Consider the following 27,807-nt stretch of genomic DNA (forward strand, 5'->3'; position numbering starts at 1 on the left):
TGTGTGTGGGACCCTTCTGGATGCGCTAGGACAGAGACCTACGTGAAGACCTCTCTCCAGAGGATGTGACTGCCGTTTTTCCCTAGGAGAGCCTCTCTGGGAATTACCCCGGGCGCTGCCCCTGGGCCGCCGCTTTGTTCCCGTTTACGTGATGGGAGGCGAAGCAAAGGTGGGAGGAAAGCGGGGAGAGGAGGAGGAGGAGGAAGGCGGGGAGCAGAGGCTCCCGAGCGGCGGGGCGGGCCGGGCGGCCGCGAACAAAAGGGGCGGCGGCGGGAGCGGAGCAGCAGCCGGGAAGCGGGAGCGGCGCCGGGAAGCGGGAGCGGCGCCGGGAAGCGGAGCGGAGCAGCGGCGGGCGGCATGAGCGGCGCGGTGCTGCGGCGGCACTGCAGCAAGCGGGGCTTGCAGAACCTCCTGCGGTGGGTCCCGCGCCGGGCCGGGCCGGGCGGTACCGGCGCTGCGGCGGGGCGCGGGGGCAGGCAGCGCATCCTCCTCCTCCCGCCGCGCGGGAGCTGCGCTCCGGCGCCCACCTGAGACAGCGGGGTTGTCCCCCCCGCCCGTATTTTTATTTGATGCGGTAGTAAATTAACGTTGCGCCGTGCGTTTTTAATGCAGAGATCCATAAAGGGCCGGGTCCTGGCGGGGGTGCCGGCTGACGCTGCCCTGTGGATTTAATTGATAGCGGCGCTGCCTCGACCCATCCTGTGCCAGCGCAACCGCCCGGGCAGCACGAGGTGGCGGCTTGGTCGCGCTCCCCTGCATTTGTCCATGGAGGCTTCGCCGGTGGCTGACGCTGGGATTCCCTCCCGTGCAGCCCTCCGGTGGGGCTGGTGGGACGCGGGGCTGTCCTGCGCTCCAGGCCCATTCCGCGCCGTGCATCTCGCTCGGGCTGGGCGGGCAGAAGGGACCGCTTGGCCCCCGAGTTCAGTTCAGGGGCCGAATCGATGAGTGCTGGGTTAATGTCCCGCAGGCTGAGTGCCCCTTGGCTCCCTTGCGCTGCCAGTCTGTCCTCACTGGTGCCCGCCGGCCTCCAGTGGGAGTTGGGAGAGGTCAGACAGGGCACACGGGAGTGTTTTTGGAGCGGGTGATTTCCAGCCAGTTTGGGATTTCCGTGATTGATAACACAGATTCTGAGCCTCACCCCTCCTCCAAAGAGCTTCTGGCCTCGGAAGAGAAATTTAGGAAGAGTAAATACAGCCATCCACCCTGTCCCACCAGGGGAATCATCAGGAAAACTCCCCCGGCCCTGTGGATGGAAGAGGGCCAGGACAGGCTCCTCCTCTGCACCCGTCCTTGGCCAGTCTTGTCCTTCCCCAGTCCCACGCAGGGATGGAGGTCCCGGCTCCCTTTGCAGCAGCAGCCTGGGGCCGCTTGGTGAGGGGCTTGGAGAGGGGCATGTGGGGCTTTTACCAAGGGATATTTGTGCTGAGCAGGGTTTCCTGTTGAGCTTGATCTTGGCTTTTCAGCTGTGCTTCCTAGCTCTGTTTGTGGATGAGGATGGAGGGTGCAAAGACGTGCAAGGGATCACAGAGAAGAACCCCTGTTCCTGCTCTGCTGTAATCCCTCCCAGGGCGGCTGTGGGCAGCGGTTGCACCGTGTAGTGCCCAGGCGCTTTGGGATGTGCCTGAAGCACCAAGGTGAGCAGAGCACGAGAGAAAGCACCGCTGTGCTCAGAGCTGCGGCCCTGGACGCCGGGGGTTTTGGTGAGATGCCGGATCCGCTGGATCTGCGCCGGCTCCCGCACCCCTGCACGTCAGGCAGCGTCGTGCCTGTGCTCCCCTTGGATCCTGCTGTGGCTCTGCAGGGCTTTCCTGGCTCCTGGCACAGGCTGCTCTGCTCCGTGGTCACTGGCGCTCAGGGGGTTGTGCTGGACCGCGCTGCTCCCAGGCTTGCCAGGCCTGTCCGGGCATCCTCGGCCGAGGAAGCTGCTGCTTTTGGGAAGAAACCTTCCCAAATCAGGATGGAAGTCGGGACTGAGTGACCGTGTTTAAACGTGAGATACCTGTACCGGGCAAAAATCCTGACGTTTCCTGTGCATGGAGCAGTCCGTGCCCAGGTGCTGAGCAGGAGCGCTTGGCTGCGAGCCCTTGCTAAGCCTCTGTTCACCCAGATATTGGTCCCAGGAACTTTTGACCCTCTCCCCATGTGCTGGCTGGGAAATGATTCCTTCCTGCCTCTGGCCACAAGCAGCGGGATGCGGCAGCTCAGCCGTCATTCCTGGTGGGATTGTGCTGATCCCTCTGGAAAGCTGGAGCCCGAGGAGGGCCTGTGGCCCTGGCACAGCTCGGAGTGGTGACTCTGCACTGAGGAGGACACACAGGGATGACTCCCTGGGAAAGGGAATCACCTCGCCTGCCTCCCTGCCTCTCCCGAGCGCAACTGGAGTGGCCCTTATCCCACAGAATCTCTATCCGGAGACCCCGACAGAAAGATTTGTCCCGTGTTTAAGAAGTTAATGGTGGAGATTTCTTGCTCCTGCATGGCTTTGTACTTGCAAAGCCCTCTCCAAACACAAGCCATTTCATCCTCTTATCTGGGTCTATTTTTCCTTATCCTCCTAATGAATTCCTATAAATAAGATGGGAATCCAATGCCTGTCATGTCGATTCACTCACTTCATTATCTGCTCCTGCTGGAGTTTTACTCTCCCTCTACTTACAGTGCCTCGAGTGCTCCCACAAAAGAATATTGCTCTTTAATTAACCTACAAATCAGCCTCTTTGTAAGTTGGCGGCATTGACGGCACCGCTCCTTGAAACCGGATTAGGCGGCGTCTCCACGGACGCAGCCGGGAGCCTCGCTCGCTCCGAGCGCGCTCCCCTTGCCGCAGCCGGGCGAAGCGGGCGGGCGGGTTGGAAGAGCTGCTGCTTTCCTGGCAGCCCGTTTGGTCCCCCATGTGTGAGTGAATCTCTGGTTGTGCGTGGGCGCGAGCGGCGCTTGGCCCCGCAGGGAGGGAGGGTTTATTCCATGCGCTGCCGGTGGGATGCTCAGCACGCCGGGCGACCTGGCCCCCGAAGCACAACGGCTGCACGGGCAGCAAGCAAGCGGCCGTGTGCCTTGCAGCGCCATAGTCAGAAGTGCAAAGTCGTCACGCGGGAGCGGGGCTAAATCTGATGATGAAAAAGCCCAAGGCTACAAAATGATCCAGGAAAGGAGATGGTGAGATAAACCTAATTATTCCCTCAGTAGGATGGAACTTTGTTCCCCTTATCATCGGAGGAGTCATTAATCTGGAGAGCCAAAGTATGAGATCTGAAATTGTGCTCGCGTGTTCCTGTTTCTTGGCACCGGCTGTTGCTGGAGGGTGTGGGGACCCAATGGGGTAATTCCTCCTTTCCAGCACTGCCCCGCACCGGCGTGCTCCCCTCCTGTGTCCCCCTGTGGATGCCTTGATTTGTTAGTGGTGTTTTTTTTGGTATCTATCTGTATTTTTTTACTGCTACTTTCTAATCCCTCTTTCTCCAGCAGCAGCAGCACACCCCGATGTGAGCTTGCTGGGTGAGTGGCCGGGAAGGTCGGATGCCGGTGGAGGGCAGAGGGCTGCCCGGGATGCTGGGGATGCCCTTGGGGCTCTTCTTCCTCCCCTGCAAGGAGAGGAGAGTCCTGCCGTTGGGCTGTGCTTGCTCTGCCAGCCCAGCTCCCTCCTGCCAATGTGAATTATGGAACGGGGGGAAACGTGTAGTCCCCAGGAGCGTAAAGTCAATGACTTGCAGCCGAGCTGGGGGCTCTCGCATCTTGGCTCATCGGTGCTATAAAAAGCAGCCTGATGTTAATCTCGCTTTTAATGCCTGGTTTATGCGGGGGTAATGCTGCTCTTCTCCCCTGTGCAATCAGGCTTGCTTCACAGCCCGAGCGCATCGAGGAGGAGGAGGATCTGGCTGCCGGTAGCTGCGGTGGGGAGGCCGTGGGGAGCTGCCTCCCTCTCTGCGAGAGCAAAAATGCAAATATCTTGTGAACCTTTTCTGATGGGTCTATTTTATACCCCCAAATGCCTTTCCCTTCCCCAAATGGTCTCCAAACTTCCCACTGGCCAGAGCGGTTTGGGGTCCTTGAGCCCTGCATCGGAAAGGAGGATGCTGCGCGAGGCGCCGGCTTGGGGCCGCGGCGGCACCGCTTTGCTGCAACCCCGGCCCCGGCCTGGGAGGACTCGAGGTCGCCAGCAGCTCCCCCTCGGCCACAAATTCCACACGAGTGATGTTAGCGTGTTACCAAACCGGCGTATCTGCGCGCAAAGGACCCGCCGGACAGCGGGACCATCCATCATCTGCTCAAAGATTCCTCGGGATTGTCTGCTGGGATTAAAAATAGCAAAACCCCATCGTTCCCATAGGCTGCCCCGTCCGCGCGGGGAGAAGGTTCCTTCCTGCGAGCAGCTCTCAGGCTCGCGAGGGCGGACAGTGTGGGGGAGTCCTGCCAAGGACGGTGCCCCCCACGGCTGGGCCTGCTCCCGGGCCCGCTGCCAGCCGCCTGCTTCCCAGATTTCGGCCGAGGTAGGGGAAGAGCCCGCTCCATCTCATGTGCGCAGGGTTGTCCACCCAGGAGCCGGGAGCGGTGGTGATAAGAGCGTTGCAAAGCAGCCTTCCTCCCAGCCCTGCGCGCGGAGTCTTCCTTGGCAAGTGGCAAGCACGGAGCCTGTAAAAACACCCTTGCAACTGAGGCGGGTTAGGGGCCGTGCAACGGCCGCGCCATTTGCAGATTGTCCCCGTGTGTCACCTAGAGCGGGCGTCCCGCGAGAGGCAGGAGGGGGAGTGTGCCCAGGGACGTGCTCCTCCACATCTGCTCCGTGTTTTCCCTCCCCCGAGACGTGCAGGGGCTTCGCACAGCTGGGGCTTCCGCCTCGTGCCAAAAATACCTGGCACTTGTGGACACGCGGCCGCATATCCGGATCTGGGAAACAGAGCTGGAAGTTGAATATAACAGGCTTTCTTGTGAGATCCTCTTAAGCCTCGGGACCGCGGTGCTCCGGAGCTAGCCTGGATGGAGGGTATCGATTCCTCCTCTGGGCAGAAACAGGATATACTTTAGCCCTGAGAAATCAAGGCTCGCTTAGAAAAACAAGTTGTTTTGTGTTTTAAAGGGAAGCTGGGCTTTGCCCGCGTTGCTGCCTGGGCTTCGCTTCCCTTTCTGCCCGCTGAAGGCTTGCACCGTATCGCGTTCCCCCGAGGCAGCCTGGCACATCCTTATCGCGATGCCTTTCCGCGCCCGGCTCCTTGCTCCGTCAGGAAAGCCGAGACTGAGAGGAGAAAATAGAGCCCAGCTACAGGCGGGGTGGGGAGGCTCGGTATGAGAAAAAGGCTTAGGGTGAAGCGAGTACGTGCTTTCCCCTTCCCCCTACCCTCCTCTTCAAACTGCGTAGCCTCGACTCTAAACCAGGCACCGCAGCTGAGGAATTGCATGAATGCAGGGGAGGGAGAGGCTGTCCAGCATCCCAGGCTGCCTTTGAATGACAAGCTGGTCTCTTGGAGCTGGAATAACCATACCTTCACCCCCGCTGTCAAAGAAAAAACAACTCCGGGCCATCACGTAGTATTTTTTGTTTGCTTTTCCTCCCCCACCTCCTCCTAGGCTACCACTATCCACCCCATCTTCGACAGCAGACAGCTATCGAAGTGTAGTCTTTGCCATCAAGCAAGGTTATTCCCAATTTCAGAAACCTGCCCATTAAGCAGTGTGACTGCAGCTTGCCTTGTGCCCCAGCAATTCTAGCTGGATCTCCAATTCTCTGATTCTTCCTGGCTTCCTGGCCACCTCAGACAAGCCCTTGGCCTTGAACTTTTGAAGGTATCTCGATGCATGGATACAACCTTGCATCTTCAGTGGCTGGCAGCCCTTTCCATTTCACGTTATGAGCATGAGTGTGCATCGTAGCACACCTACCATCCACCTTTGGGCCCTTTATAAAAACTTGAGGAATGTGAAATAAAGACAGGCTGCACAGGACTCCTCCTAAGGCACGTCCACAGGGCATCTTCCCCCTTGAACCTCGTGTGCGAGGGGACAGTGACTAAAGCCAGCGCTCCCGTGGCCCACGATGCCCTGGCGAGCTCAGGAGACAGGAATGCTGAATTTGCTGGCCGAGGGTTAGTGGGCTCTGGTGCAGGTCTGCAAAGGTGAAGGCCTCCGGGAGAGATTTCATTTTCATTTTCCTTTCTGGAATTAACTTTAGTGCTGAAGGTTGGTTTGGGGCCAGCAGAACTTCCTCTGAGCTGAGCCATGCTAAAGAGTCTGCAGCATTTCCCTTAAATACAGCTCATTTGGTGCCAGAAATTCCCTTGCCTGAATATTATAATCTCCCCAAGCGCTGATGAGAAATTGCCTGAAGGAAACGTGACCTTTCCAGCAATCCTGGCTTGTCTGGAGCGGGCATTAGTGGCCACCCGAAACCGCGCTGCCGGAGCGCTGGTGCTTGGATCGTTGTTCTGCAGGAGGAGGCGTTCACAGGGCAAATGGAAAAAAAAGGGGGAAAAAATCCCCTCCTTCCTTGGCTGGGGGTCCAGAGGGAGGTGAAGTCAAGATTTGGATCTCGTGTGGGCAGCTGGCGCAAGTTCAAGCTGAAGCCTGAGCGTCTTGGTACTTGGCACATTGGGAGTCTGCAGCCAAGCTGGAACCTGCTGCCCTGAGCCTGCCTATGGACCTGTGGGATTTGCCTGCTTGCAAAGAGCACCCTGCTGCCAGTGACATTCTGGTCCACACTGAGAATCCCCGGAGCTGTTGGCGGAGACGTAAGGCTGGGGACCCCCCAGCAGGCCTGACCCAGCCGGAGGTGTCCCGGGCTTGGTACCAGCCTGGGAATGCACAGGATGGAGCGGAAGTTACGTGGTCCCAGCTTGTGCTGCCCTCGGCGTGCACGGGGCAATCGCTGCTGGAACTGGGAAGAAAAGATTACGTGATCCCAGTGCGAGGCTCCAAGTTTGATTGCTAGCGTCTAGAAATAACAGGCCAAGGTCCCCCCAGCACCACTCTGCCGAACTGTTTTGAAAGGAAATCATTCCACCTTTTTGCTTTGAAAGGGGATTTAACGGCTGACCTCGCCGTCGCGCAAGCGGCGAGGCTGGTGGCGACGTGGCCGTGGCTGCACCGCAAGGGCCCGCGCGGTCTGCGGGTCAGCAAGCCCCTCTCGCTGGCCTGCAAGCCAGGGCCGTGGCAGGGGGTCGTGTCCCGATCCCTTGTTTGCTTCGCATCGAGAGCAAATGGCTTTGCCATCAGGTCAGCCCAAGAGGAGTACTCGTTTCCCTTCCGTGTGTTGTGCTGATGCTTGAGCCCCAAAGCAGGTTTGGCACGGGAGCTGATGGGGCTCCAGATCTGCTAATATCACTTTTTTTATTATTATTATTCCTGATGTTCGTTGGAGAGGGAAGGGGCTTCCCCGTGCTTGGCGGAGACGCGGCTCTCCGGCCAAGGGAGCGGGCAGGAAAACTTCTCCGCTTTGCGGAAAAGGGCTGCTCTCGGCGAGCGTCGCCCCGGGGCCCTGCGCGCGCCGGCCGCAGGGCCCGCGCGCAAGACGGAGCGACAGAATAGCGAGCCGGTGAGGTCATGGGGAATTAGTCACATCCAAGCGGGGAGCGGGGAGGGCTGCAAAGCCCAGCGGCTTCGGCGGTGGGAAAAGGGCTCAGGCGAGAGCCGCGCCGGGGGTCCCGTGGCAGCGGCGGCCAGGCAGTGCCAGCAAGCGGTGGGGGGATAGGGAGGGTGTCACCCCCCAAACCTGGCTCGCTCCGGCGCGAATGAGGCCCGTCCGCCTTCAAACCGTGGCGATCCGGGAGGGAGAGGGTTAAGAGCCGCCTGGAGCCGGAGACTATCTGGAGTTGTCACCCGAGGGAGGGGGATCATGGCAGAGCTTAATGAATGACTTCATTTATATATTAAAAAAAATAAATAAAGAAAATAGCGCACGCCACAACAGGGTGGCTTCCCGCCAGGACCACAGACAACGGTTTCCATGGGAACGGGTGGGAAAACAATAAATAGGAGCATGGAGCGCGTGCGGAAGGGGAGGGGGTCCCGGCGCCCCGGGGCTCCCTCTCTGCTCGCGGGGAGGCCAAGGTGGGCAGGGACGGCGAGCGGGTGTCTCGTGTGCCGGGGGCTGTGGCTGCGGGGGAACGAGCCCTGACGTTGCTGCAGACCTCGGCGCGGGCGCTGTGCTGGTGGCTACGGAGCTGCCCCGTGGAGGGGCTGGTAGCGGTGGGAGCAGAGCCCGTGCTGTGCGGAGCTGCTGCTCTCGCTGGAGCAGGAACGCTGCGGCGCCTTGTCGCTGCTGCCCGGCTCTGGGAGGCCCTTCTCCCGGCACGGCTTTTATTAGCCAGCACCCAAGGTGCTTGGGCCAGGCCGAGGCAGGGGCTTCTGTGCGAGCAAGAGCCGCTTTGGAGCCCCCAGGCCCATTCCCTCACTCGCTCCAGGAGCAGATGGGCACCGTGATGCCTGGTGGCGCAGGCACGGCTCGCTTCCTTAAGGAGCCGTGCTGAGATCCGCAGAGCGAGGTCTCCTGGGGATGGAGATTCAGGGCGTGGGACTTCTCAGAGCATCACGGGTTCCTCGAGCTTCCTTTCCGCAAGTGCAGCTTTGCTGGAGAAGGGGCTGGGAAAGGGGCTGCTCCGCGAGGGCAGGGGTGGCTTGGGGCCCGCTCCCCACGGTGCTGACCGTGCCCTACTCTCCCGCCCAGGCTGACGGCGCAGTGGAGCGTGGAGGATGAGGAGGAGGCAGCCCGAGAGCGGCGCCGGCGGGAACGGGAGAAGCAGCTGCGGTCCCAGGCCGAGGAGGGCCTGAACGACGCCAGCTCCTGCCCGGAGAGCGGGCTGCCGCCACAGGAAAACCAGTAAGCAGTGCACGAGTGGGCGCCCGGTGAGGTCCCCGCTCGGCGGGGTGCCCTGCGAGGGCAGGAGCTTTTCAGGATGTCTCTGTCTGAGAGCATTGCAGGGATGGTTCAAAACCTCCGCAGCGCTTGAGTAGCAGGGCCGGGGAGGGCAGGTCTCTTCCTCCTGGCCCCTGCCCGGTTTCTGCTGCAGCTGCTGACAGCCCCTGGGCTCGCTCCCTAAGCCTCAGCCACGCTGTTAGTCTTGCCGGGCTTGGGCCTCTCCCTGTAAACACAGGTGTGAACCCCCGTGAACAGGTCTGGCCGTGTCTGCCACACTGCCCTGTACAGCCCGGGGAGCGAGCGAGCAGGATGGGAGCCAGCACGGCTCCCGCACCTCAGAGAAATCCCCCCTATTTTGAGGCATCAGGGCTGCAAAGGGGACCAAGCATCTCCTGACACCCCCTCAGAGTCCGGAAAGGCAAGAAAGACCTAAGTTTACCGTTTATTTTGAATCTTTTAATTTTGAACTAGTCTTTGGGTCCCACATCCTGATATTCTCTGCTGGGGCACTTTAGCATCATGTGTCCCGAGAGCATTTGTGAAGGTGCTTCCTTGGGCAGCCGCTTGCAGCGTGGGCACCGATGAGTGCTCCAGCATCCCAGCAATTTTTGTCTTGGATGAGAGGGGGAAAAAAAAATAGGAAAAAAACCCTCCACACAGGGCCAAGCCACATGTGATGCAGGCAGCTGTGCTGCTCGAGCCGGGAGGGCTGATGCTCCATCCATCTGGCTGCACGCCGGGCCGCATGCTCGCTCCCCACGGAGCGCTTCTGTCAGAGCACGGGACTGCGCCTGGGCAGGCTCCGGGCCGGACAGCGACCGGCTGCACTGGGGAAGCCCTCCCTCCTCTCTGCTTTCCTGCTCGGAGACAGGGAAGAGGGTTTTCCCTTCCCTGGTCCAGTCTTTTCCCTTGAGTTTAAGTGAGGCAAAGCTGAGGCGGTGAGAGTCACAAGCACGGGAAAAGCGGGAATGCAGCTGGAAGCACCTCTGGTCTAAACAAGTGAGAGCGAACCCCAGGCACAGGCGGGGGCATCACTCATCCTGTGCTTGTTGGTTTGCAGCCCCAGGAGGCCAGGCAGGCAGCCAGGGCTCCAGCTTCTGCTGGAGAAACAGAGCTCATCCTGCTTTGCTTCCCTCTCGCAATGACTCTGCTGAGAGAGCCCCTTTTCACAGGGGAAAGTTCCTAAGCACTCAGCAAGTTAAAGGGTTAAAGTGGGGAGGGTTAAAGTGGGATTTGGAAACTGTAGCTGGAAAGAAGATGCAGCAACTGCAGGGAGAGAGGAGAGGAGCAGCGGGGGGTCCTTCTGGACCAGCTCTGCCCCTCTGCGCTGCTCTCCTCCTAATTTTCCCTCTTGATGTGTTTCAGTTATGACTTTAAGCCCTCTGAGCCATCGGAGCTGGAGGAGGATGAGGGCTTCAGTGACTGGTCCCAGAAACTCGAGCAGCGCAAGCAGAGGTGGGTAAGACAACAGCAGAGCCAGGGAAGGGCCATGCCCCACAAAGGGACCAAGCCCAGCAAAGCTGGAGGCCAGAGCCTCAAGTGCCGGAGGGCAGGACGGGCTCCCTCCTGTGATTTGGGACTCCAGGACCATCCCGGGCACTGGGGATGTTTGGGTGCCACGTTGCTTTTGCAGCAGTGGCCTGGAGGCCAGGATTTGGAGGGACAACAACATCACTTTTAAGCCACCTGAATGGCTGCAAGGGCTGAAACAGCCTCTACGATAATCCTGGCAGCCTGGAAAACTGTTCTAAGTTTCCGTTTCCCGGCTTGCCCCAGCATAGCGGGTGTTACGACTCTTTCAGCAGCAGAAAACAGGCAGTAAAGACATCTGCGTGGTGCTTGTTTGCAGGCTCTTCAGTCATAACCTTGAAGCTAAGGGCCAAATCCTGCCTTAAGCACTTCCCTTGGACATGGCGTACCTGCCCTTGACCTCTGTGGCTTGGCTCTCTCTGTAGCTTGATTTTCCAGGGAGCCTTGTCCTGCAATGACATAGCCTCTTCTTTATACACCAGGCTGAAAAACATGTGTAAGATTAATATTTACTGCTGAGCAGATAAATAGAGCTGGGCTCTTGCTTACTTTTTGCAAACACAGTAGTTAAAGCGACCCAAAAGCTTTGCCTTCCCCTTTTGCAAGCCCAAACACCTGAGAACAGTGTGGGCTGCCGGGGTGGGGAGCACCGAGGGCAGGTGAAGCCCATCACAGCGGGTGGTGCCTTAAAGCTGGTGGCTGCAGCTGGGTACCCTTAGGTGGGAGGCTGGTAGGAGAAGCAGCAGTAGAAAGGCCTTGGGGCTCGTGAGCTTGCTCACCTCCTTGTGAGAGCTGAGCCTGTCCTGGCTGTGCCCTAGGGAGCCTGCTCAGCAGCTCTGCCCCTTCTCCTTGCTCATCTGTGCCGCTGGAGGAAGAGCTTAGAGGGCTGCAGGAGGCACAGGTAGGTTGTGCTTCTGGCTTTGACTCTTGGTGTTGAAAGAAGCAATGCTGGAGCCAGGGTGTCCCTGCTCTGGTCTCCTACTTGACAGAGGAGAGAGGGAGCCCTGCTTTGCATGGGATGGATGTGCATGCCCAAGGTCCTTGATGGTGCTGTAGCAGCAGGTCGGTCCTGCGCCCCAGCAGCTGCCTGCTAGCCAGCTCTCCAGCTTTGCTCTCAGAGAACCTACAGCTGCTGCAAACCAGGCAGTTTTCTAAGAAATGTGTGGGAGGAGAAGGCTCTTCTCCATCCAAGCAATGCAAGATGGCAACAACATTGTGGTGTGAATCTGTGAGCCCGCAAGAGCTCTGAAGTGAAGCGTCAGCTGCTGCTGACCCTGAGCCCCGGTGCATGGCTGTGCTGCCTTTGCAGATCCAATGGTTTGAAAACGCCAGCGGATCTCCTCCCTGCAGGCTTTGAGACATGTAGCAGTTTGTAAAAAGCCCTTTGTAACCTTTACCTGTGCTAAGGCTCTTGGTGACCCTGGTGGCTTTAGGCTGCTTTGTTTTTTGCTGGGTTGCCCTGGGCCTCTGTGTGTGCCTGGCACTGGCAGCTGTGTGATGTGGCTGCTCTGATGTCTAGATGGGAGTGGGGAACCCAGGTGGGACTGCAAAAGTGACTCTAAGCGGTGGTTTAAAACTCTCAGGTGCTCTGTGTTTAGAGGAATGGTAAAACTGGGTTTAAAGAGGTCTGAGGGACTTGATACTGTCTGTAACCTCTTATCAACTTATTTTGCTTCTCTTCTCCCATGTCTAGGTCTCCACGACAGTCGTATGAAGAAGAGGACGGTGGTGTGAGGGAAGCTGAAGTCAAGCTGGAGCAGATCCAGCTTCACCAGGAAAGCCTGGAGAACATCCAGGAGGAGAATATGGTTGTGAGGGAGGAGGAGAGGCTGTGCCATGAGGAAGATGATGACCAAGAGCAACAGGAGGAGGAGAGAGCTTTGCAGGAGGTTGGATCAAGAGCAGCTGTCCTGTTCCTCTCCAGAGGGCTGGTGGGAGGGACAGGGCTGGAGGCTGCTGAGAAACTTGGCCCATCTGCCCAGTTTGCACTGATGGGTGCTGGGCCTATGTAAATGTGGTGTTTGGGTGTAACATGGGACCTGTCCCATTCTTACCTATGGGTATTGCTGGGGTGTCACTGTGGGCAACCTCTCGCCCTTCCTAAGTTGATGTCTCCGCTTCTGGTTTATAACAAATAGTGGTTTATTCATGCCCACACAAATACCAAGAGGGAAGAGCTGTTAAGTTCTCCTGTCACTCTGTGAACAGTTCTTTAGGTGTGCTTGAGTCTTAATTTTACTACTTGCTTTTTTTCTCTTCAACTTTTGCTGCACCTTTGAAGTACTTGGGTGCGAGGTGTCTTCAAATCAGTCCCAGCTGAGGTTTTCTGTCTCTGCTCTTTCAGCAAGGTGTAATCTCTAGTAAACGTGAGAGGCAAAAGTGCATCTTGAACTGTGTGTGAATATCGTTGTGTTGTTGAGCCTCAGATATTTTGTTGTAAATGGATTTTTTTGACTTGCTATAGCCTCTATATGCTTTTGCATTTGACTGTGTTTTGCTGGCCTCTGTAGCCCTGTGAAATAAAGGGCAGCTATATTCTCTCCCAATGGCTTTTAGATAGGGCAAATATGATTTTCTCATCTCAGTAGTTCCTACATCAGTTTATTATTTAGTAACTGATGCAAGGACTCTTTTCAATGTCATTCTGGAACCTCAAACCAATTTTTTTTTTTACTTTTAAAATTATTATTATTCTAACCTGCATATGAGTTTCTTTCAGGATGTTTCAACAGATGTGGGCTCAAAGTTTTTCTGCTTGAGCCTTCAGTGTAAGGCAGTAAACCTGGGAGAGAGTGGGAAGGTTATAACCTTTGTTGTTAGAAGCACTTTGACCAGCTCCCTTCCTGGCTCGTTTGTCCTGTTCCTTCAGGAAAAGAAGAGGAGGAGAAACGAAGAGGAGGAAGTGCCGGACAAACGCCAGAAAGCTCCGAGCCCTGCCAGCCTGGAGGACGAGGAGCTGTGCTCTGACCACACTGCTGTGTGCTCCACCAAGGTGTGTGCTCCCAGTCAACGACAGCTATTCCCATAGAGCACATAATTAACACCAAGGGAAGGTGACCGTGTGATAACATAGGTACAAATTCTGCTTCAACTTTTGCTTTAGGCAAGAGCAAACCACTGTCTGCCTTGTTTGTGACATGGAAACTCCTGTTCTCCTACTCTGTCTACCTCAACTGCAAGCTGCTTGAGAGCATGACTGTCTCTGGAGACTCTTGGTCACAGGCAATGTGTACGCAGATAGCTCAAGTTCAGTAAAGACTTTAGGGAACACAGTAATAGTGAAAAAAGATATATGTACCTTAAACTTGTGCATGTGATTAAGTCCATGAGAACTGAGCTTCTCTTACAAGAGAAAAATGGTGAAGCATTAACATTTCTGTTTGTAAAAGTCAGAAATTTTGTTCTGAGCAGACTTGGATTCTCGATCTCTGAAACAGCGAGTCCTTTTCTACTTGCATCCGTCAGAACTGCTGTGGTCAAGTGAAACTTCAGTTTTTGACATCAGCTGAATTGCATCTTCCGTCTCCTATTTCATTTGGTACAAACCCTTAGTTCTGTGCTTGTGCTTTTAAATATAGTAGATGCAGATAAGTGGTTTCTGTAGTGTCTAGCTTGCTGTCTTCTCCTGTAAGCTCCTGGGGAAATGGTGAGGGGTCTGGGCAGCCTGTTAGCCTGCTCTTAGTATTATCCGGGCTCTCTTGCCTTGAGACTTGCGCTCTCTGCTTCTTAGCCAATATTTCCTGGGCAAGCAGAATTGAGAGTGTTTCCTCAAGCAACAGGAAATAAGGAAGAAAGTTTCATCATCTCTAACAATCAGATTGCTGCTCTGTGTGGAGATGCCTATGAAAACTGCATAAAATGAGGGGAGCAAAAGCTTTGGATACAGGCCGTAGGCTAATGTTAGATTTGAAAGAGGGCTGGGATAGGCCACAGTAGGTCTCTGAAAAGAGACCAGTGGGAAAATATTGGTGAATTCTTCCACTGCCTTTTATGTACCGAACCTTTCTGCATTGCAGCCCCAAAAGGCACGTAGCTTCTTGATGGTAGGTTAACTGTTGTTGCTAGGATTAGCCCAGGGAAAGGAGCAGAAATACATTTTTTAAAATTTTAATTTTTTTAATAATGATGATGCTAGAGCTCATGAATAAACAAAGCTGAATGTAAAGCCATTTGGGAAAAATAGGAGTTTGGGTCCTTTCCAGAGAAAGGAGGATCTTTACATTCCAGATAGTAGCATTTTATGTGAATGCTAAGAATTTAAAAAATTGCCACTGAGGAGACATTTTGGCCTCTGATTGCTCAGAAATACTGTTTCCAGCAAAAAGGCAAGAACTTTGCCTAAGGACAGGTAGCTAACACTTCCCATGGTGCAGGCAGTGACGTGCAGTGGGATGGCTCCTTGTTACTTGGCTGCTGATCCTTGGCTCCGTAGGACTTGCTGCTGAAAAATATGCAACCCTTTGACTTGAAAGTGACTGTTGTCCCTGTGTTTCTGGGGCATGAAAGAGCTGTGAGATTTGGCAACATTTCAGCCTTTTTTCAGTGGTTGTGAAGTGTTTGCTTGCCTTCTTGTCAAATACCTCTTGCACAGGACACAGGAGCATCTTGTGCAAAACTCTCTTCCCTGATGGTTTGACTTGAAGAACTGCCTTGCCGGAGGCTCCAAGTGTTAAATTGTTCTGTATTGTGTGGATGAGCTGCCATAACTCAGGCTTGTGCTGTTCTCATGCTTGGCTTCTCTACCACCTTGGCTGATATTGCCTCTAGTGGTTTTTTTTTTTCCCCCCCCCTTTTTTTCACCTACTGTACTGTCTCTTTTGGATATAGCAAGAAAACCAAGTATTTGAGAGAAGATGTGGTCCTGGTTGCTACTTGAGCTGTCAGAGTTGTGTGTTGGTTGAGTTGCTTCTGTGTGCTGGAGTTTTTGAGAGGAATTTGTCCTGCCTACCTCCAGAAACAAAAAGTAAAAGGGATGCTCACCCAACTGTCTGTGGCCTGGATTGACCAAAATATTTCTGCCCAAAACTTGGGTGAGGGAGCCCAAAAGTAAAGTGTCTGGACTGTGGACAGCCAAGGCAATACATATCCATCCAAGGTCCATGGAGTGGTAACATCCTTGTTTGTTTTCTCCTACTTCCAGATCACGGACAGAACAGAGTCACTGAATCGCTCAATAAAGAAAAGGTATCATTAGGGGTGTTGGGGAGCTACGGTGAAGCAGATGCCTTATTTCAAACATAGGATGCCTGAGGGCTCTGCTGGGTGGGGGGGTGGTGATGACAAGACAGCCTGTGGCTCTCAAAATCCTGCCTGAGGCACTGGGGTCCTTCCCACAAGACAGTTGTCTTATCTGTTTTTCTCTCTAGTAACAGCATAAAGAAGAGCCAGCCTCCCCTGCCTGTGTCAAAGATAGATGATAGACTGGAGCAATACACACAGGCCATTGAGGTGGGTGACTGTATTGCACGGACACAACTATGTCTCCACCCTCCAAGGAGGCCTCTTCACAAGGTGTCGTTCTCCTGACATCCTTCTTAGTCCCGTCCTCTGTGAGGTAACAACCAAGTTACCTCTGCTTGGATAGGAAAATGCCTGTCTCCTATCTCTAGAGACTTCTAAGGGTATAAAGGGTATAAAGACTGCTTCTGTGAATGGCCATCTTTGTTTACTCATTTTCACTGACTACTGGGTGAAAATTTGACTACTGGGTGAAACTACTGGGCCATTTGAGTCTCTTTTTGCATCCTCTTATCCCTGAGGACTTCCAATTACAAAGGAAAATATCTGAGGGTGTTTGTACTGTATTTTCCAGACATCCACCAAGGCTCCAAAACCTGCCCGTCAGCCATCCCTTGACATTCCCACCACGAGCATGGTGGTAGCCAGCACAAAAAGCCTCTGGGAGACTGGAGAGGTTGCAGCTCAGTCCTCTGTGAAGTCGTCAGCCTGTAAGGTAAGGCACTTGTATGACCTGCCCTGCCTGTACAGGAGAAAAGGGATGGATCTCTGCATGCCACACAACTTATGCTTGTCCTGTATGAGTGCAATATTAGCCTGTTATATGGCTCATGGACTGTGCTAATCAGCAGTGGACAGCATGGAGCCAGGGCTCTAAAAGCCTTGATCTTAAGGACGTGGTTGCTTTTGTCAGTATCTAACCCATTGTACTTCAGAGCTTAGATTCATCTCTGCCAGTCCTGAATTGTTCCTCAGTGGTACAACTAGAGAAACCTCTGAAGCTGGTTGAGCCTCTGATGTGAAATGGGAATTAAGTCAGCTGGTGGGGAAACAGTGCAGCTTTTATGAAGGGGATGTGACTGAGCACTAAGTTGGATCTGGCATCAGGATGGTAATCTTGTAGACTTGGAAATGGCAAAGGATACTATATATTGCTCTCCTGGTAACTTTTTCTGACCCTTGAGAGCATGGGTAATTCTATAACACATGGCTTGCAAATCTGTGTTTATGTGAGCAAAATTCCTTCCACATAGCAGTGTCTTGATGTTAACAAATTTAAGAAAATAAACATCTCGGATCTCTGATCCGGTCTCCTGTGGAAAAGTGAGAGAGGAGAAAGCCAAAGATATATTGGGAATAGGAAGAAGTTTTCTTAGTCTTGAATTTTTGCTCCAGCTGTCTTAGGTCATACAATGTGACATTATGTATTAAAAGAGGTCACATGCGTGGGCTTGGAAGGGATGTGAACAAATGCATGTTCAGCAGCATTGCCAGTGAAGGTTAATGAGAACAACCTTCTTCTCAGGATATTGTGGCTGGAGACATTGTGAGCAAAAGAAGCCTTTGGGAACAGAAGGGCAATCCCAAACCTGAGACCAATATCAAGGTAAGTTGGTATCTGTGCAAATAATGAGGTACTTCCTCTGGGAAGAAAAGATCTGTATGGATGGGGGTTGCTTGTATCTACCAAAGCATTTGCATATCTACATCATAAGAGAGTTCTTCACAGCAGTTAGTTGCTGTAGCTTCAGTCCTGATAAAAATGGTGGCAAATTACTAACTAGCAGTACTGAAAGGTCTCTTGAATAGTTCATTGCGCATAATGGTTTGGGAACCCTGGTTTTCCAGACTAAAACTGAACAGCAAGTATGAGGGACTCTGCTTTTGCTATGCTGCTTAATCTTTATTTCAAAGAAACACCCTAAATTAAGTGCACCTCAAATGAAGGCAGTGTTAGTGTTTGCAGATGGATGTGAGGTTTTGTGCCTAGTGACATGTTTGTGGAAATGCATGTTAAAATGCTGGAGGCAGCTGCTGCTGTAATTGTCTGGACTTGCCAAGAGATCAAATTGATGTCTATTATCTGCAGGCATTTCTTGATAGTACTGCTGGTGCTATGCGGAAAATCAAACCAGTATTTGCTGTGGGTGAAAGCAGCCCTGCAAGAACACTGTCCTTGGGAACTAATAACTGTCCTATATAAAATCAAGTCAGAATCTCTCCTTAACTCTGTGTATTTGATTCTGAATGCCTATTTGAGAAGGAAGAATCCTGACTGGCTGTTTCTTTCTGTCCTGTCCAGTCCACTCCTGGGAAAAAGTATAAATTTGTTGCAACAGGCCACGGCCAGTACAAGAAAGTGCTGATAGATGATGCAACAGAGCAATAACGTGCCTGGAGAACCCGTTAACCAGGTGAGTGAGTTGTGACCTTGTGCAATGTAATAAGCTCCTGGTAGTGTTCTGGTGAGATGTTTGGGTTGCTTCTGCCAAGTGAACTTGGATGAGTTGCAAGGTGCCATGTGATAACAGCTGGAGCCCAGTACACAAGCAAATAACTGGCTTCCTGAGCTGCAAGGAAGTGGGTACCCAGGGACCCATTCTCTGATATTATTAGGATGCTGGATACCTGTGTTTAATTTGTCGAATACCTTTGCTAATGATGTCTGGTTGAAGATGGGTTTCCCTTTGCTTGTTTTAAGGAACTAGTCTCTAATATTTGTTCTTGTGATCTCCTGCCTTGCAAAGGAAAGTACTAGCTGGAGGCCATTCCTGCTGAGCATAGAGGCTGTTCTAATCCTGAGATTTGAGTGTTTCCAGGATCTAATTCAATGATTTACTGAATTAATTAGGGGAAAAATCTTGGAGTAATTTTAGTGCCTCTTGGAACTGGCCTGCAGTAGGGTTGTAGCAGGGGGGAAATGAACCTCTCTGCTGGGTGGCCCAACAGAGCAGGAAGGACTATGTGCTGGTGCATAGCTACAGGGGAGGAAAAGTTGGGGTGATGTCTCTGGGCCCTCTTAAAATGGTCTCTGAATCATGTGCTTATTGTGCTTGTGTTAGTGGCTATCCTGGTGTGATCTTGAGTGAACGAGGGTTGTGCCGGAAAGAAGGAATTGGCATAGAGGGATGTGATAACTTGTCGGATCCAACCGGGAAGCCTCTGGCACTGAGAGGAAAGGATGTTGGGTGGAGAGGCAAACAAGCTTTTTATTTTTCTTTTTTCTTTTTCTACAATAATAAAAACTTTATTTTATAGCCAAACTTATAAATAGCACTTTTTGCTACAAAGCACCTTCTTTGTTTCTGAATCACTCTAGGACTATTTCTTATTTTTTTTCAAATGAACTGGCTTAGCAATGCAGCTTTTTTTATTTTATTTTTGTACGCTCCTTCAGGAAAGAAGCTCTTGAAGGCTGTTTTGAGATGGGCAACAGTACAAACCCAAGTCTGTGTATAATTACATTTGTAGATATAATGACGAAAGGAGCCTGAAGGACTGTATCCTCAGCTTGATCTGTCTGCTGCTTCCAGAAACCATTTCGAAAGTCTTCTCTCACCAGCCCCCTTCTTCCTTCTGAAATCTGTTCTGATGCACTCAGTGGGATCCTGTTGACCTCTAATTCTAACAGCCAAGTGTCTTAGCAGGTTTTGGTTGTCCTACCTGAGCTTCTGGAAGCAGCTGTTGGCTCTGGTCTTTCTTGAGAGGCTAGAGGCTGCAACAGGGCATCCTCTAAGATCTGCTCAGTGCTCTAAGTAGCCACTGCACAGCCCTGATGCCCTATGGATTTGTTTACAAGAAATTATTTCTTTGGCTGAAGATAGCCAAAAGGGCTGGGATAGTGTGAGGACTTGGGCGTGTTTCTATTCTTGGGTTGTTAGTTGGCTGCTTTATATGCTGAGAGGTCTCTGTGCACCAGACTCTTTCTCTACCCCTGCCTATTGTCCTGCTAACTCTGCTCATCCTTTCCCTGCCTGTTGCTGGGTCCTTCTCTCCTTGCCTTTCTGTTCCTGAACACATGTGTTCTACACACCCTCTGAGCAGGCTGGGAAGCCAAGAGATTTGTTTCCTAAGTGGCAGTTCAGGCTGTTACTGATGGTCTGAGGTTGTCTGCCTCTGAATAACAACCTAGATGTGTGCTCAGAGGTGTTCTCCTTCACTTGTTCGGCCTGCTTGGCACAGACTATGACATGCAAAGAGCTCCTAATAGAAAGTCCATGGCAGAGACCTCCTGTTGCTTTGGTCTGTTTGCTTGCCATGTTCTTGTTCCTGGGTCTGTCTCTGTGGTACTCGCTGGACCTGCCTTGTTTCCCTGCTTGTCCCTCTTGGCTAAACCATGTGGTCACATCTGCCTTCCTTTAGTTCCTGTGGTAGGCATTGTTGGGGCCACGAGTGGTCCTCTTGGCCTGTGCCCAGCAGGTACCCATGGACCTTTCCTCATCGACATGTGTGCAACTTGCTGGTTTGTTCTGGGTCGTTGTTGCTGTGTGGCGAAATGAGTTAAAACACCTTCAAAAAACATCCTCTCTCCAAATTCATGCTCAGCTGTAATCAGCATCAGTTGTTTGACTTGATGCTAGTAGCCCAGCTCTTGAGGGCTGGGTTCTGAGTATGTATGTCCACCCATCTGCTCTAGGCTCTAGCGTGTCTGCTATTGCTGGGCAACTGGTGCATCTCTCAAGTTTCTGGTGCTTTGTTTTGCTTATTCTTTTTCTCAAGCATAGGGGAGTTTCCTGCATGCTAGGAGGCAAAAGGGCTGCCAGCTGAGCAAATCTTGCTCGGGGAGTGAACTCTTGGCCACTCCTGAAGAAGGTCATAAACAGCAGATGACTTCAAGCTGCAACAAACAGAGGTTAAAAATGGGGATGGCATTTCAAACTCTTTAAATGGAAAGTCAGAGGAGATCACCTCTGAGCTAGTCCCATCCTGCAAGAGAGGCCACTGCCAAAACTCCCATATGGCAGGTGCAATTACCTGTGAAGTTTTAGGCTGGTGTAGCCCTTCCTTGCAGGGAGAGGAGCAAACTCGTACACAGTAAGGCTGGCAGCATATTAACTTATCCTGTGAAGGCTGACCCAGCAGTTGCTCCTGACTGCTGATCTGTTTCCAACCTCCCAAATGCTCCTCCTTGTCAAACACTGCTTTTATACTGGTTCAAAGACCCTGACAGAGTCAAATGATGTCCATTTTCATCAGGATTCTGCAGAGTATTGGATTCAGTTTTGCTCCCTCTGAATAGCTATGATGAAGCAAAATGTTAGAAAACTGGTAAAGCAGAGTGGTCAGGAACAGCCTTAAGCATACAGTCTTCTCTGTGGTAATGCCCTTTCCTGTTTATCCTTTAGGATTTAATCTGTACTGATGTAGTTAGGCTTCATTTGGGGCTGTTTGAAGGGTTTCTATTTCACCATATGACTATTCCCAGCTTTCCCTTGAAAAACTAAAGGTTGGAGGAGAAGAGGGGAGGAGGACTTGGGCTTATTTTGCCCCTTTTCCTTTCTGGAATAGGAAAGTGGGAGAAAGAAAACAGAAAAAAGGAGACTGTCGCTAAAGGGGAAACATTAACAAAGGTTGGACTGTAGTAGAGTTGTTCTTTATAGCACCATTATGAAGCTGGAAGAACATTCAAAAAGGTAGAAGTGGTCTCTTCCCCTGTGCCTCTTCTAAGTTGGCTTGGGGAGATTCCAGCCGCCTCCATATCTTCTGCATAGGAAGAAAATGTAAAGATCTGTGTATCAGATGTCCTATTGAGGCCCTACATAGCTACTACAGGATTGGCATGTTTAAGCATCCCCCCACATAACAAATTCCTTTGAGAAACAAGAATAGCTGCTCACCAGTATTTTTGTTCCCAAAGCCTGGTGGCTCTGGAGCGAGCATCAAAAATGGACTGGCCTGTCACAAAGGACTTGCTAGAAAGAACTGAGGATTGTGCATGCCTTGGCCATTCTGATTTCAGAAAGAAAAACGTGTCCTGTCCTTAGCCTCGTAGGTCCACTATGCACTAAAATAGAGCAGGCTGATATAGAATGACTTTAAATAGTGTAATGCCCAATTTTCTAGGTAGGGAAGTGTTATGTGAGAGCCAGGAGGATTAGATCCTGTGTTGTCCTTTGGCTGTTTCTTGCATGAACAGACACTCCATCTCTCAGCAGCTGGCTGCAGGGTGTCTCTTGCTTGCCCTTTGAGCAGTGAAGCTAATGGGGATGATGTGTGGGCTTTCTGAGAGTTCAGTTTGATCCTCTCTAGATGAGTAGAAGATGGAGCAATGCAGATTCCTTCACACTCTTTCTCTATAGGGCCTTTTGTTTCTGGGACCTCTACTGCTCTTAAACACAAAATAAATTTGCATTCCATTACTTTCCTCTAAACTGTGCTTTTGTTTGTTTCTTTGTTTTTCTCTACAGGCAATTTGTCCTCTTTTCTTTCTGTCCCACATTTTGTGCAATGTTTGTAGTGGACTCTCTTAAAACAAAATGTGTATGTGTGCCTATCTTTCCTGGCTCCTGACCTGTGGGTGTGGTATGTTATGCATTTAAGTTCATATATATACAGAGTAACCCTTAAACCCTCAGTGCAAGGCTGCTGGCTCAGAGGGGGTTTATTTTATTCATTTTTTTCCTTATACTTGGCTCCATCTGGCAGATAAGGTAGTCATGGGTCTTCTTGCTTGGCGTCCAGTAGGAACCTCCTGAGATGTGGGCCTGGTGGGGCGGCTTGGCTTCAGTTGATTGACCATCCTGATGCCATTCGGTTAAAGCTCCTGGTGTGCTCCTCGGTCACTCTCGGTCCATACCGGCCTACCTCAAACATGGTGATGATCTTCGTCATGGGTTTGGCAGCCAGCTCCTTCAGCTTGCGGGCGTCAAAGCGTGGCTTATGTAGAAGGATGGGTAAGCGGCGAGGGAAAGAGAAACCTTCTTCCTTCCGCGCTCTTTTTTCTTCTGCTTGCTGCTTCTTCCTGACCGTCATCTGGTATAAAACGGCATCCCACATCCTGGTGGCCCTTGATCTAACCAGCGGGCTGTCTTGACTGGTGGTTGTTTGAGAGATGTCTTTCCTGTGGCTTGTGTCCTCCTGCCCTTGCTTGCCTGGCTCTGGCTCTGGGAAGCTGGGTGCCTCTGGCTGTACCATTAAGTGCTTCCTGAGGCGATACCAACCACTAACGCTGGCTCTGTGAGGTTGTGTGTCTTCTGTTGACAGTGGTGTTGGCTCAGCTTTGAGGGATGGACTGGTGTTTGTGCTGGGGGTCAGCTGAGGGGGGATGGCATGTTCTCCATTTGTTTCTGTGGGGGTAGCCCCTGTAGTGTGGACTTGTGTTGGGGTGGCTGCCTCTATAGGTACTTGGCTCCAAGTAGCACTGGATGATGGGGTGTCACTGTGCTGCTTTGGTGACTCGGATGCGCTCTCTGATCCAGACATTTTGGTGCTGCTTTCAAGGGTTGTTGTCTTACTGGAGAGGGCATCAGAGGTGCTGGACTTGGGGTGAGGGCCTTTGACAGACTCTTCACGTGGTGCAGGCCTGGGAGCTTGACTAGGAGGTTCTGCCTTTGCAGGAGGCTCCAGGGCGGCAGGGGAAGCCATGGTCTTGCTGTCACCGAGTGGGGCAGGTGTCTCTCCTGGTGGAGAAGGTTCAGAGTGACTTGTTTCTGGTGCAGGAGAAGGTTTCCTGTCTTCATTGCTGCAGGCTGCTTGGGTCTGGTTTGATGTGGATGCCTTAGCCTTAGGTGCCTTGACACTGTGGAAGTAAGTGTGTGCCTTGGTCACATAGGTAACCTCTGGTGCCCTTTCTGTACTGGCTGTGGTGGAAGAAGGAAGCTGGGGGAAAATGAATATAGACGAGTCCCGTGGAGAGGGAGCCTGGGCGCCAGTGCCTTCAGGTTGCTGCAGGGTCTCAGCTGGCTTTTGCTCTGCCGAGGTGGTGAGCCTGAGGTGCTCAGCAATGCGCCTTTGCTCGGTGACAGTCAGCGTGAAAGGCTTGCTCCTCCGCAGAGGGGAGGGATTGCGGTGGGTGACGGGCTGGATGGGGAAGCGGTATGGGAGGCTCGTGGAAGGACCTGTTGATGTCTTGGGGGTCTGTGCCACGGCAGCACTGCTGTTGCGCTCCAGATCAGAGCCGGCCTCGTTCACGGGGGAGAGGCTGGACCGAAAGGCCTTGGCTTGCTCCGAAGCTAGCACGGCGTTCTTCTTGGCTGCTTTCTTCAGGAGTTTCTGGAGTCGCAGGTTGTCCTTCCCTGGCTTTGGTAGGGTGGGAGGGGGAGACATCTGGGGGCGAACGGGCACAGGTTGCCCAGAGGATGGTGCAGTTATCAGCATTGTCATCTCCTGAAATAAAACAGAATGCTTCAGATTGATATGGGCTTGGTCCTGCACCTGCCTCTTAGAGTACTAGACCTTGTGATGACTTTTAAGTATTCTTATATGAAGCCTTCTCTTCTCCTCTCTCTCTCTCTGCTAGAAGCTCTAAGTATGGAGTTAGTGCAAGAAGAGCATCAAACATGGTTTTCTTGTCCTTGCTCATCAGCCTCTGCTAGTCTTACAGGTGATGGGGCAGGACTAGAAACGCCCTTGGAGAAGTTTGTATGCCACACCTGGAGTCCTGCTCCTGGCCCTAGCAAGAAATACACTTAGCTCCTTGGGACCCCAGACATCCATGTCTTGGCAAATTCTAACAGGGTTTGGAACAAAACGTCAGGAGAAACAGAGCGGATCTGAAATTTTGAAGCTTTGAAACATTCTCCAGAGGCATAAATCAGGGATGTTTCCTGGCTTTCCAAATTCTAGTTATTAATGCTCTGATAAAATGTTATATACAACAGAACAGCCATAAACTCATATGTCACTTGAGTCAAAGTCAATACCAGCCTTGATTGATTTCAGCTGGCAGAAAGACATCCCTGTGAAATGCAGTACTTGAGAGCTGCATTTATCTGGTGAGAAAGTGCTCTGTCACAACACTGACTAGCTCTCACTGTGTTTCCTTGCTGCATACAGCACTACAGCAACCTCCTCCTGCACTTACCAGCCCTTAAGATAAAACCTAGTTTCCTGTTTCCCTTGGAGAGCATTGCCAGTGTCCTCCCTGTAAGACCCTGTCTTCAGTGGAACAGAAACAGGCTGCAGATCTTGTATCTGCTTGGGGTTCTTCTGCTGATGATGTGCTTCTTCTGAAAGGATGTGTGAGTACTTTCAGCTCTGTGTTGCAAGAACTGTGTTAAGCTTTGGGGATTCCCAGCCTTGCTGAGGAGGAAAGATGGGAGAACTCAGTCATTCCTACCCTTAACGAGCTCTTCTCATGAACAGAGCATGTGGTGGCTAAGGTCTGGATAGTACCTGGTAATGATACACTGAAACCGACTGATTTCTCTATTTCAACTATAAATAAGAGAAACATTCCAGCATTTTGATGAGAGTCTGCAGACTGCCTGTATTACAAGATGAGCTGTGGTCTAGCTGTGCAGGTGGGCCATTCCAGCTTGTTGTGCTGGGAATGTGAAAGAGGCAGGGGAATGCACTTCCCAACTACTGATCAATACTTTGAATGCTTTCCTTTCCCTACAAATTGTGGCACCCTGAAAATGCAGCTTCCTGGGTGGGCTGGAGCAGGATCTTGTTTAGAAATTGCTGCTGCATCAGATGCCTTTGAGGAGGGTAGAGGATCTGACCATGAGAAGCTTGGAATATAATCCAGACGCACCAGGAAAACTCTTTCTCTATTCCCAAAATGAAAGGTTGGCTTATGACTTGAAGATCTATGGTCTCTCCCAGCAGTACGTGCTCTTAAAGTAAGCCTTGGTACTATGTAAGCACCCCACGTGGCTTGCAACCTGCCGTTCTGTGGGTCTTGAAAACAAGCAAGCAAAACTGCAATAGGAGCCGAGTTGCACAGCATGTGACTTGGGTGCTGGAGCCTGTGCATTTGAGGGACAGCTGTGGTGGATGAAACATCTAGGCTTTGCAAAAGGAAGCCACCCTTAATTTATTTGTGTTTCCTTGTCATCTTCGGTTTTGTTTAAGTCTCCACAGGTGTTCTGTTTGGGATTGTTTCTGAAGCAAGTGTGACTTTGCAGGTGATGCTGTCTTTGCTGCATAATGAAGCAAAGGCAATGGGAAAGGCAGAAACGTCACTGCTGGCAGGAAGGCCAGGGCTGAAAACCTGGCATGAAAGAAAAAACATACTGAAAAGCTATTTTTTTCTTGGTTTGTGATAAATTGGAAGAAAATGGAGGTGGTAGCTGAATTAAAAGGCTTTAAAGGGTTAAGTTTCCCTCCTGCTGTTTATGTGCCTGTGGGTGCAAGGAAGTCACCCGCTCTTGGATCCCAACTGTTCTGCCAGACTCTTCTTGAATTGCAATTGGCTCCAAATTGAGAATGGCAGGGAGAGCATCAGCATGGCAGAGTCATTTATTATCCAATGGAAAAGCAATTTGTGTGCCGGAGCCCCTCCGCGGTACCAGCTGTTCTGCAGAGAGGAGATCAAGAGCTGCAGGAACCCGATACTGCCACAGATGGTCCCAAACAGAGAGCTGTGTTTGCTGGGGCTGGAGGAGCGTGCTCGATGCTTTAGTGACTCCCAGGCATGGAAGGAAGCTTGCAGATTCTCTCCATGGGATGAGGAGGCTGAGCTGGAGCACATCCTGCCTCCCTGGGCAGCTGTGACCTCTGCTGGAGAAGAGCTGGAGGCTGCTTGGGTGCTGAGCTGGCATGAGCACTGTGGGGTGCTGAGAGCAGGGTTTTCAAGGAGCCACCACCTCTTTGCACGCTTGGCTCCTGCTCTGTTATGGGCATATTGCCCATCTTGGCTGCTCACCATTGTAGAGATGTCATGGGCAGTGGTGAGAAGGGATTCACACAGTTCTTGTGACAATGGATTGGAGAAAATCTCTTTAATTGCTAGGGCACGATGTAGAATCGCTATGGCACAGATATTGCTCATGGCAAAGCAAACAGTATGTAGTAATCTTGTCTTTTTCTTGTCTTACAGCTGAGCTTGGTCCTGGCTCGATGCAACCCTCAATGCCAATGTTTCCTCTGCTCCAAGGAAGACACTTAAAGGATGTTTTTCTTCTCTTGCCTGAAGTCAGTCTGGTTCAGTACAGCTCAACTGTCCTCTCTGGGTGTGAGTGACACCTGCACTGCCTCCAGTCAGGTGAAAGAAGAAATCAGCTGGTGGAAATGATCCCCATTTTAACCTTCTAAGTGACTCTAGCCATTTTTTTCTTTTAATCTGCCTCTGCTATGGAGGTGGGAGGCTGTGGCTCTGCTCCCTCTCTTCTTTATCAAGTGCTTGAAGAGAAGAAGCTACTGGCCTGCCCAGCTGGCAGGTATTTTGCTACAGAATGAAGAATTTCTAATCTTGTGATTCTTGATGGCTCAGTGGTGGGAGAGAGAAAGCTGAATAGTTGCCAAGTAGCCTGTTTGAGGAGAGGGCAATGGGCAGATCCTGAACATCAGGAGCCTGTGAGCATCTGTTGTCACCACCACCACTCCTGCCAGCTGTGGTTTGTTTCCTCCTGTTTACAGCATAGTCTTTCCTTTGGCAACATCTATGCTAAGGGATGTCATCTACTGGTCTCTCTGCTTCTACATTAAGGCCAAATTGTGTTTAACCAAGCCCTGTTTTCTTCAGTCTTCAGATCACCATTTTAATCACAGTTGAGTACCCATGCCAAAAGTATTCCTGCCACTTGTTCACCTCAAGTGTGACCGTAGATGCTGAGCTTCAGATAGCTGGTGCCTTCCTTTCCCTGCTAAATAGGGATGCAGGGCTGTGGCTTCCTCCAGGTGTGGAGTGTCCATTACTGGCATCTTCTCCCTTCCCTGGGAAGGGATTGGCTTTTCCTCTGACCTGGGCTCTACTGTAAGGAACTAAAACACTTATTTCTGCATGTCAAAGGCAGGTGTGCTGATAACCTGCAAATCAAGCTCCTGGAGAAGGACTGGATATCTGGGAAATTCCCTTATACTGGAACCTTTTCACTTGGACAGCTATTTTAGTGCCTCCCAGGGGCTGGTCAGGGCTTGCTGTGATGGGGAGGAAACCACCCATGGGGAAGGACATGCTGATTTCCAGGCTTTCTAGGCCCAGTTCTGTAAAACAGCTCCTGGGGCTCTTCCTGATCTCTCAAGTCTTTACACTTCATGTTGTTAGCACATTCCTGATCTCCTGCTTAAAATCTGTTCATGTCCTCTTC

The 27,807-nt window shown here is 51.9% G+C and overlaps 1 protein-coding gene across 1 annotated transcript; it reads left to right on the forward strand.

Annotated features, from left to right (window-relative positions):
- The first annotated feature begins 357 nt into the window (after positions 1–357).
- LSP1 (lymphocyte specific protein 1) lies at positions 358–27,807 on the forward strand. The gene is made up of 11 exons (XM_026036808.1): positions 358–416; positions 8,654–8,806; positions 10,211–10,300; positions 12,069–12,264; positions 13,245–13,367; positions 15,516–15,559; positions 15,742–15,823; positions 16,188–16,328; positions 17,139–17,219; positions 17,916–18,027; positions 26,598–27,807. Exons 1-10 carry the CDS (start codon positions 358–360, stop codon positions 18,000–18,002), a joined length of 1,056 nt encoding a protein of 351 aa, XP_025892593.1. The 3' UTR covers positions 18,003–18,027; positions 26,598–27,807.

The sequence above is a fragment of the Nothoprocta perdicaria genome, unplaced genomic scaffold (assembly GCF_003342845.1).
Source record: "Nothoprocta perdicaria isolate Ctin4 unplaced genomic scaffold, notPer1 scaffold_186, whole genome shotgun sequence".
NCBI classification, from domain to species: domain Eukaryota; kingdom Metazoa; phylum Chordata; class Aves; order Tinamiformes; family Tinamidae; genus Nothoprocta; species Nothoprocta perdicaria.

Excerpts from the sequence above, each read along its gene's own strand:
- LSP1 (XM_026036808.1), top strand. The coding sequence starts at position 358 with ATGAGCGGCGCGGTGCTGCGGCGGCACTGCAGCAAGCGGGGCTTGCAG. Across the intron at positions 16,329-17,138 it reads TGAAGTCGTCAGCCTGTAAG|GATATTGTGGCTGGAGACAT; the intron begins GTAAGGCACTTG and ends CCTTCTTCTCAG. Across the intron at positions 17,220-17,915 it reads AACCTGAGACCAATATCAAG|TCCACTCCTGGGAAAAAGTA; the intron begins GTAAGTTGGTAT and ends TGTCCTGTCCAG.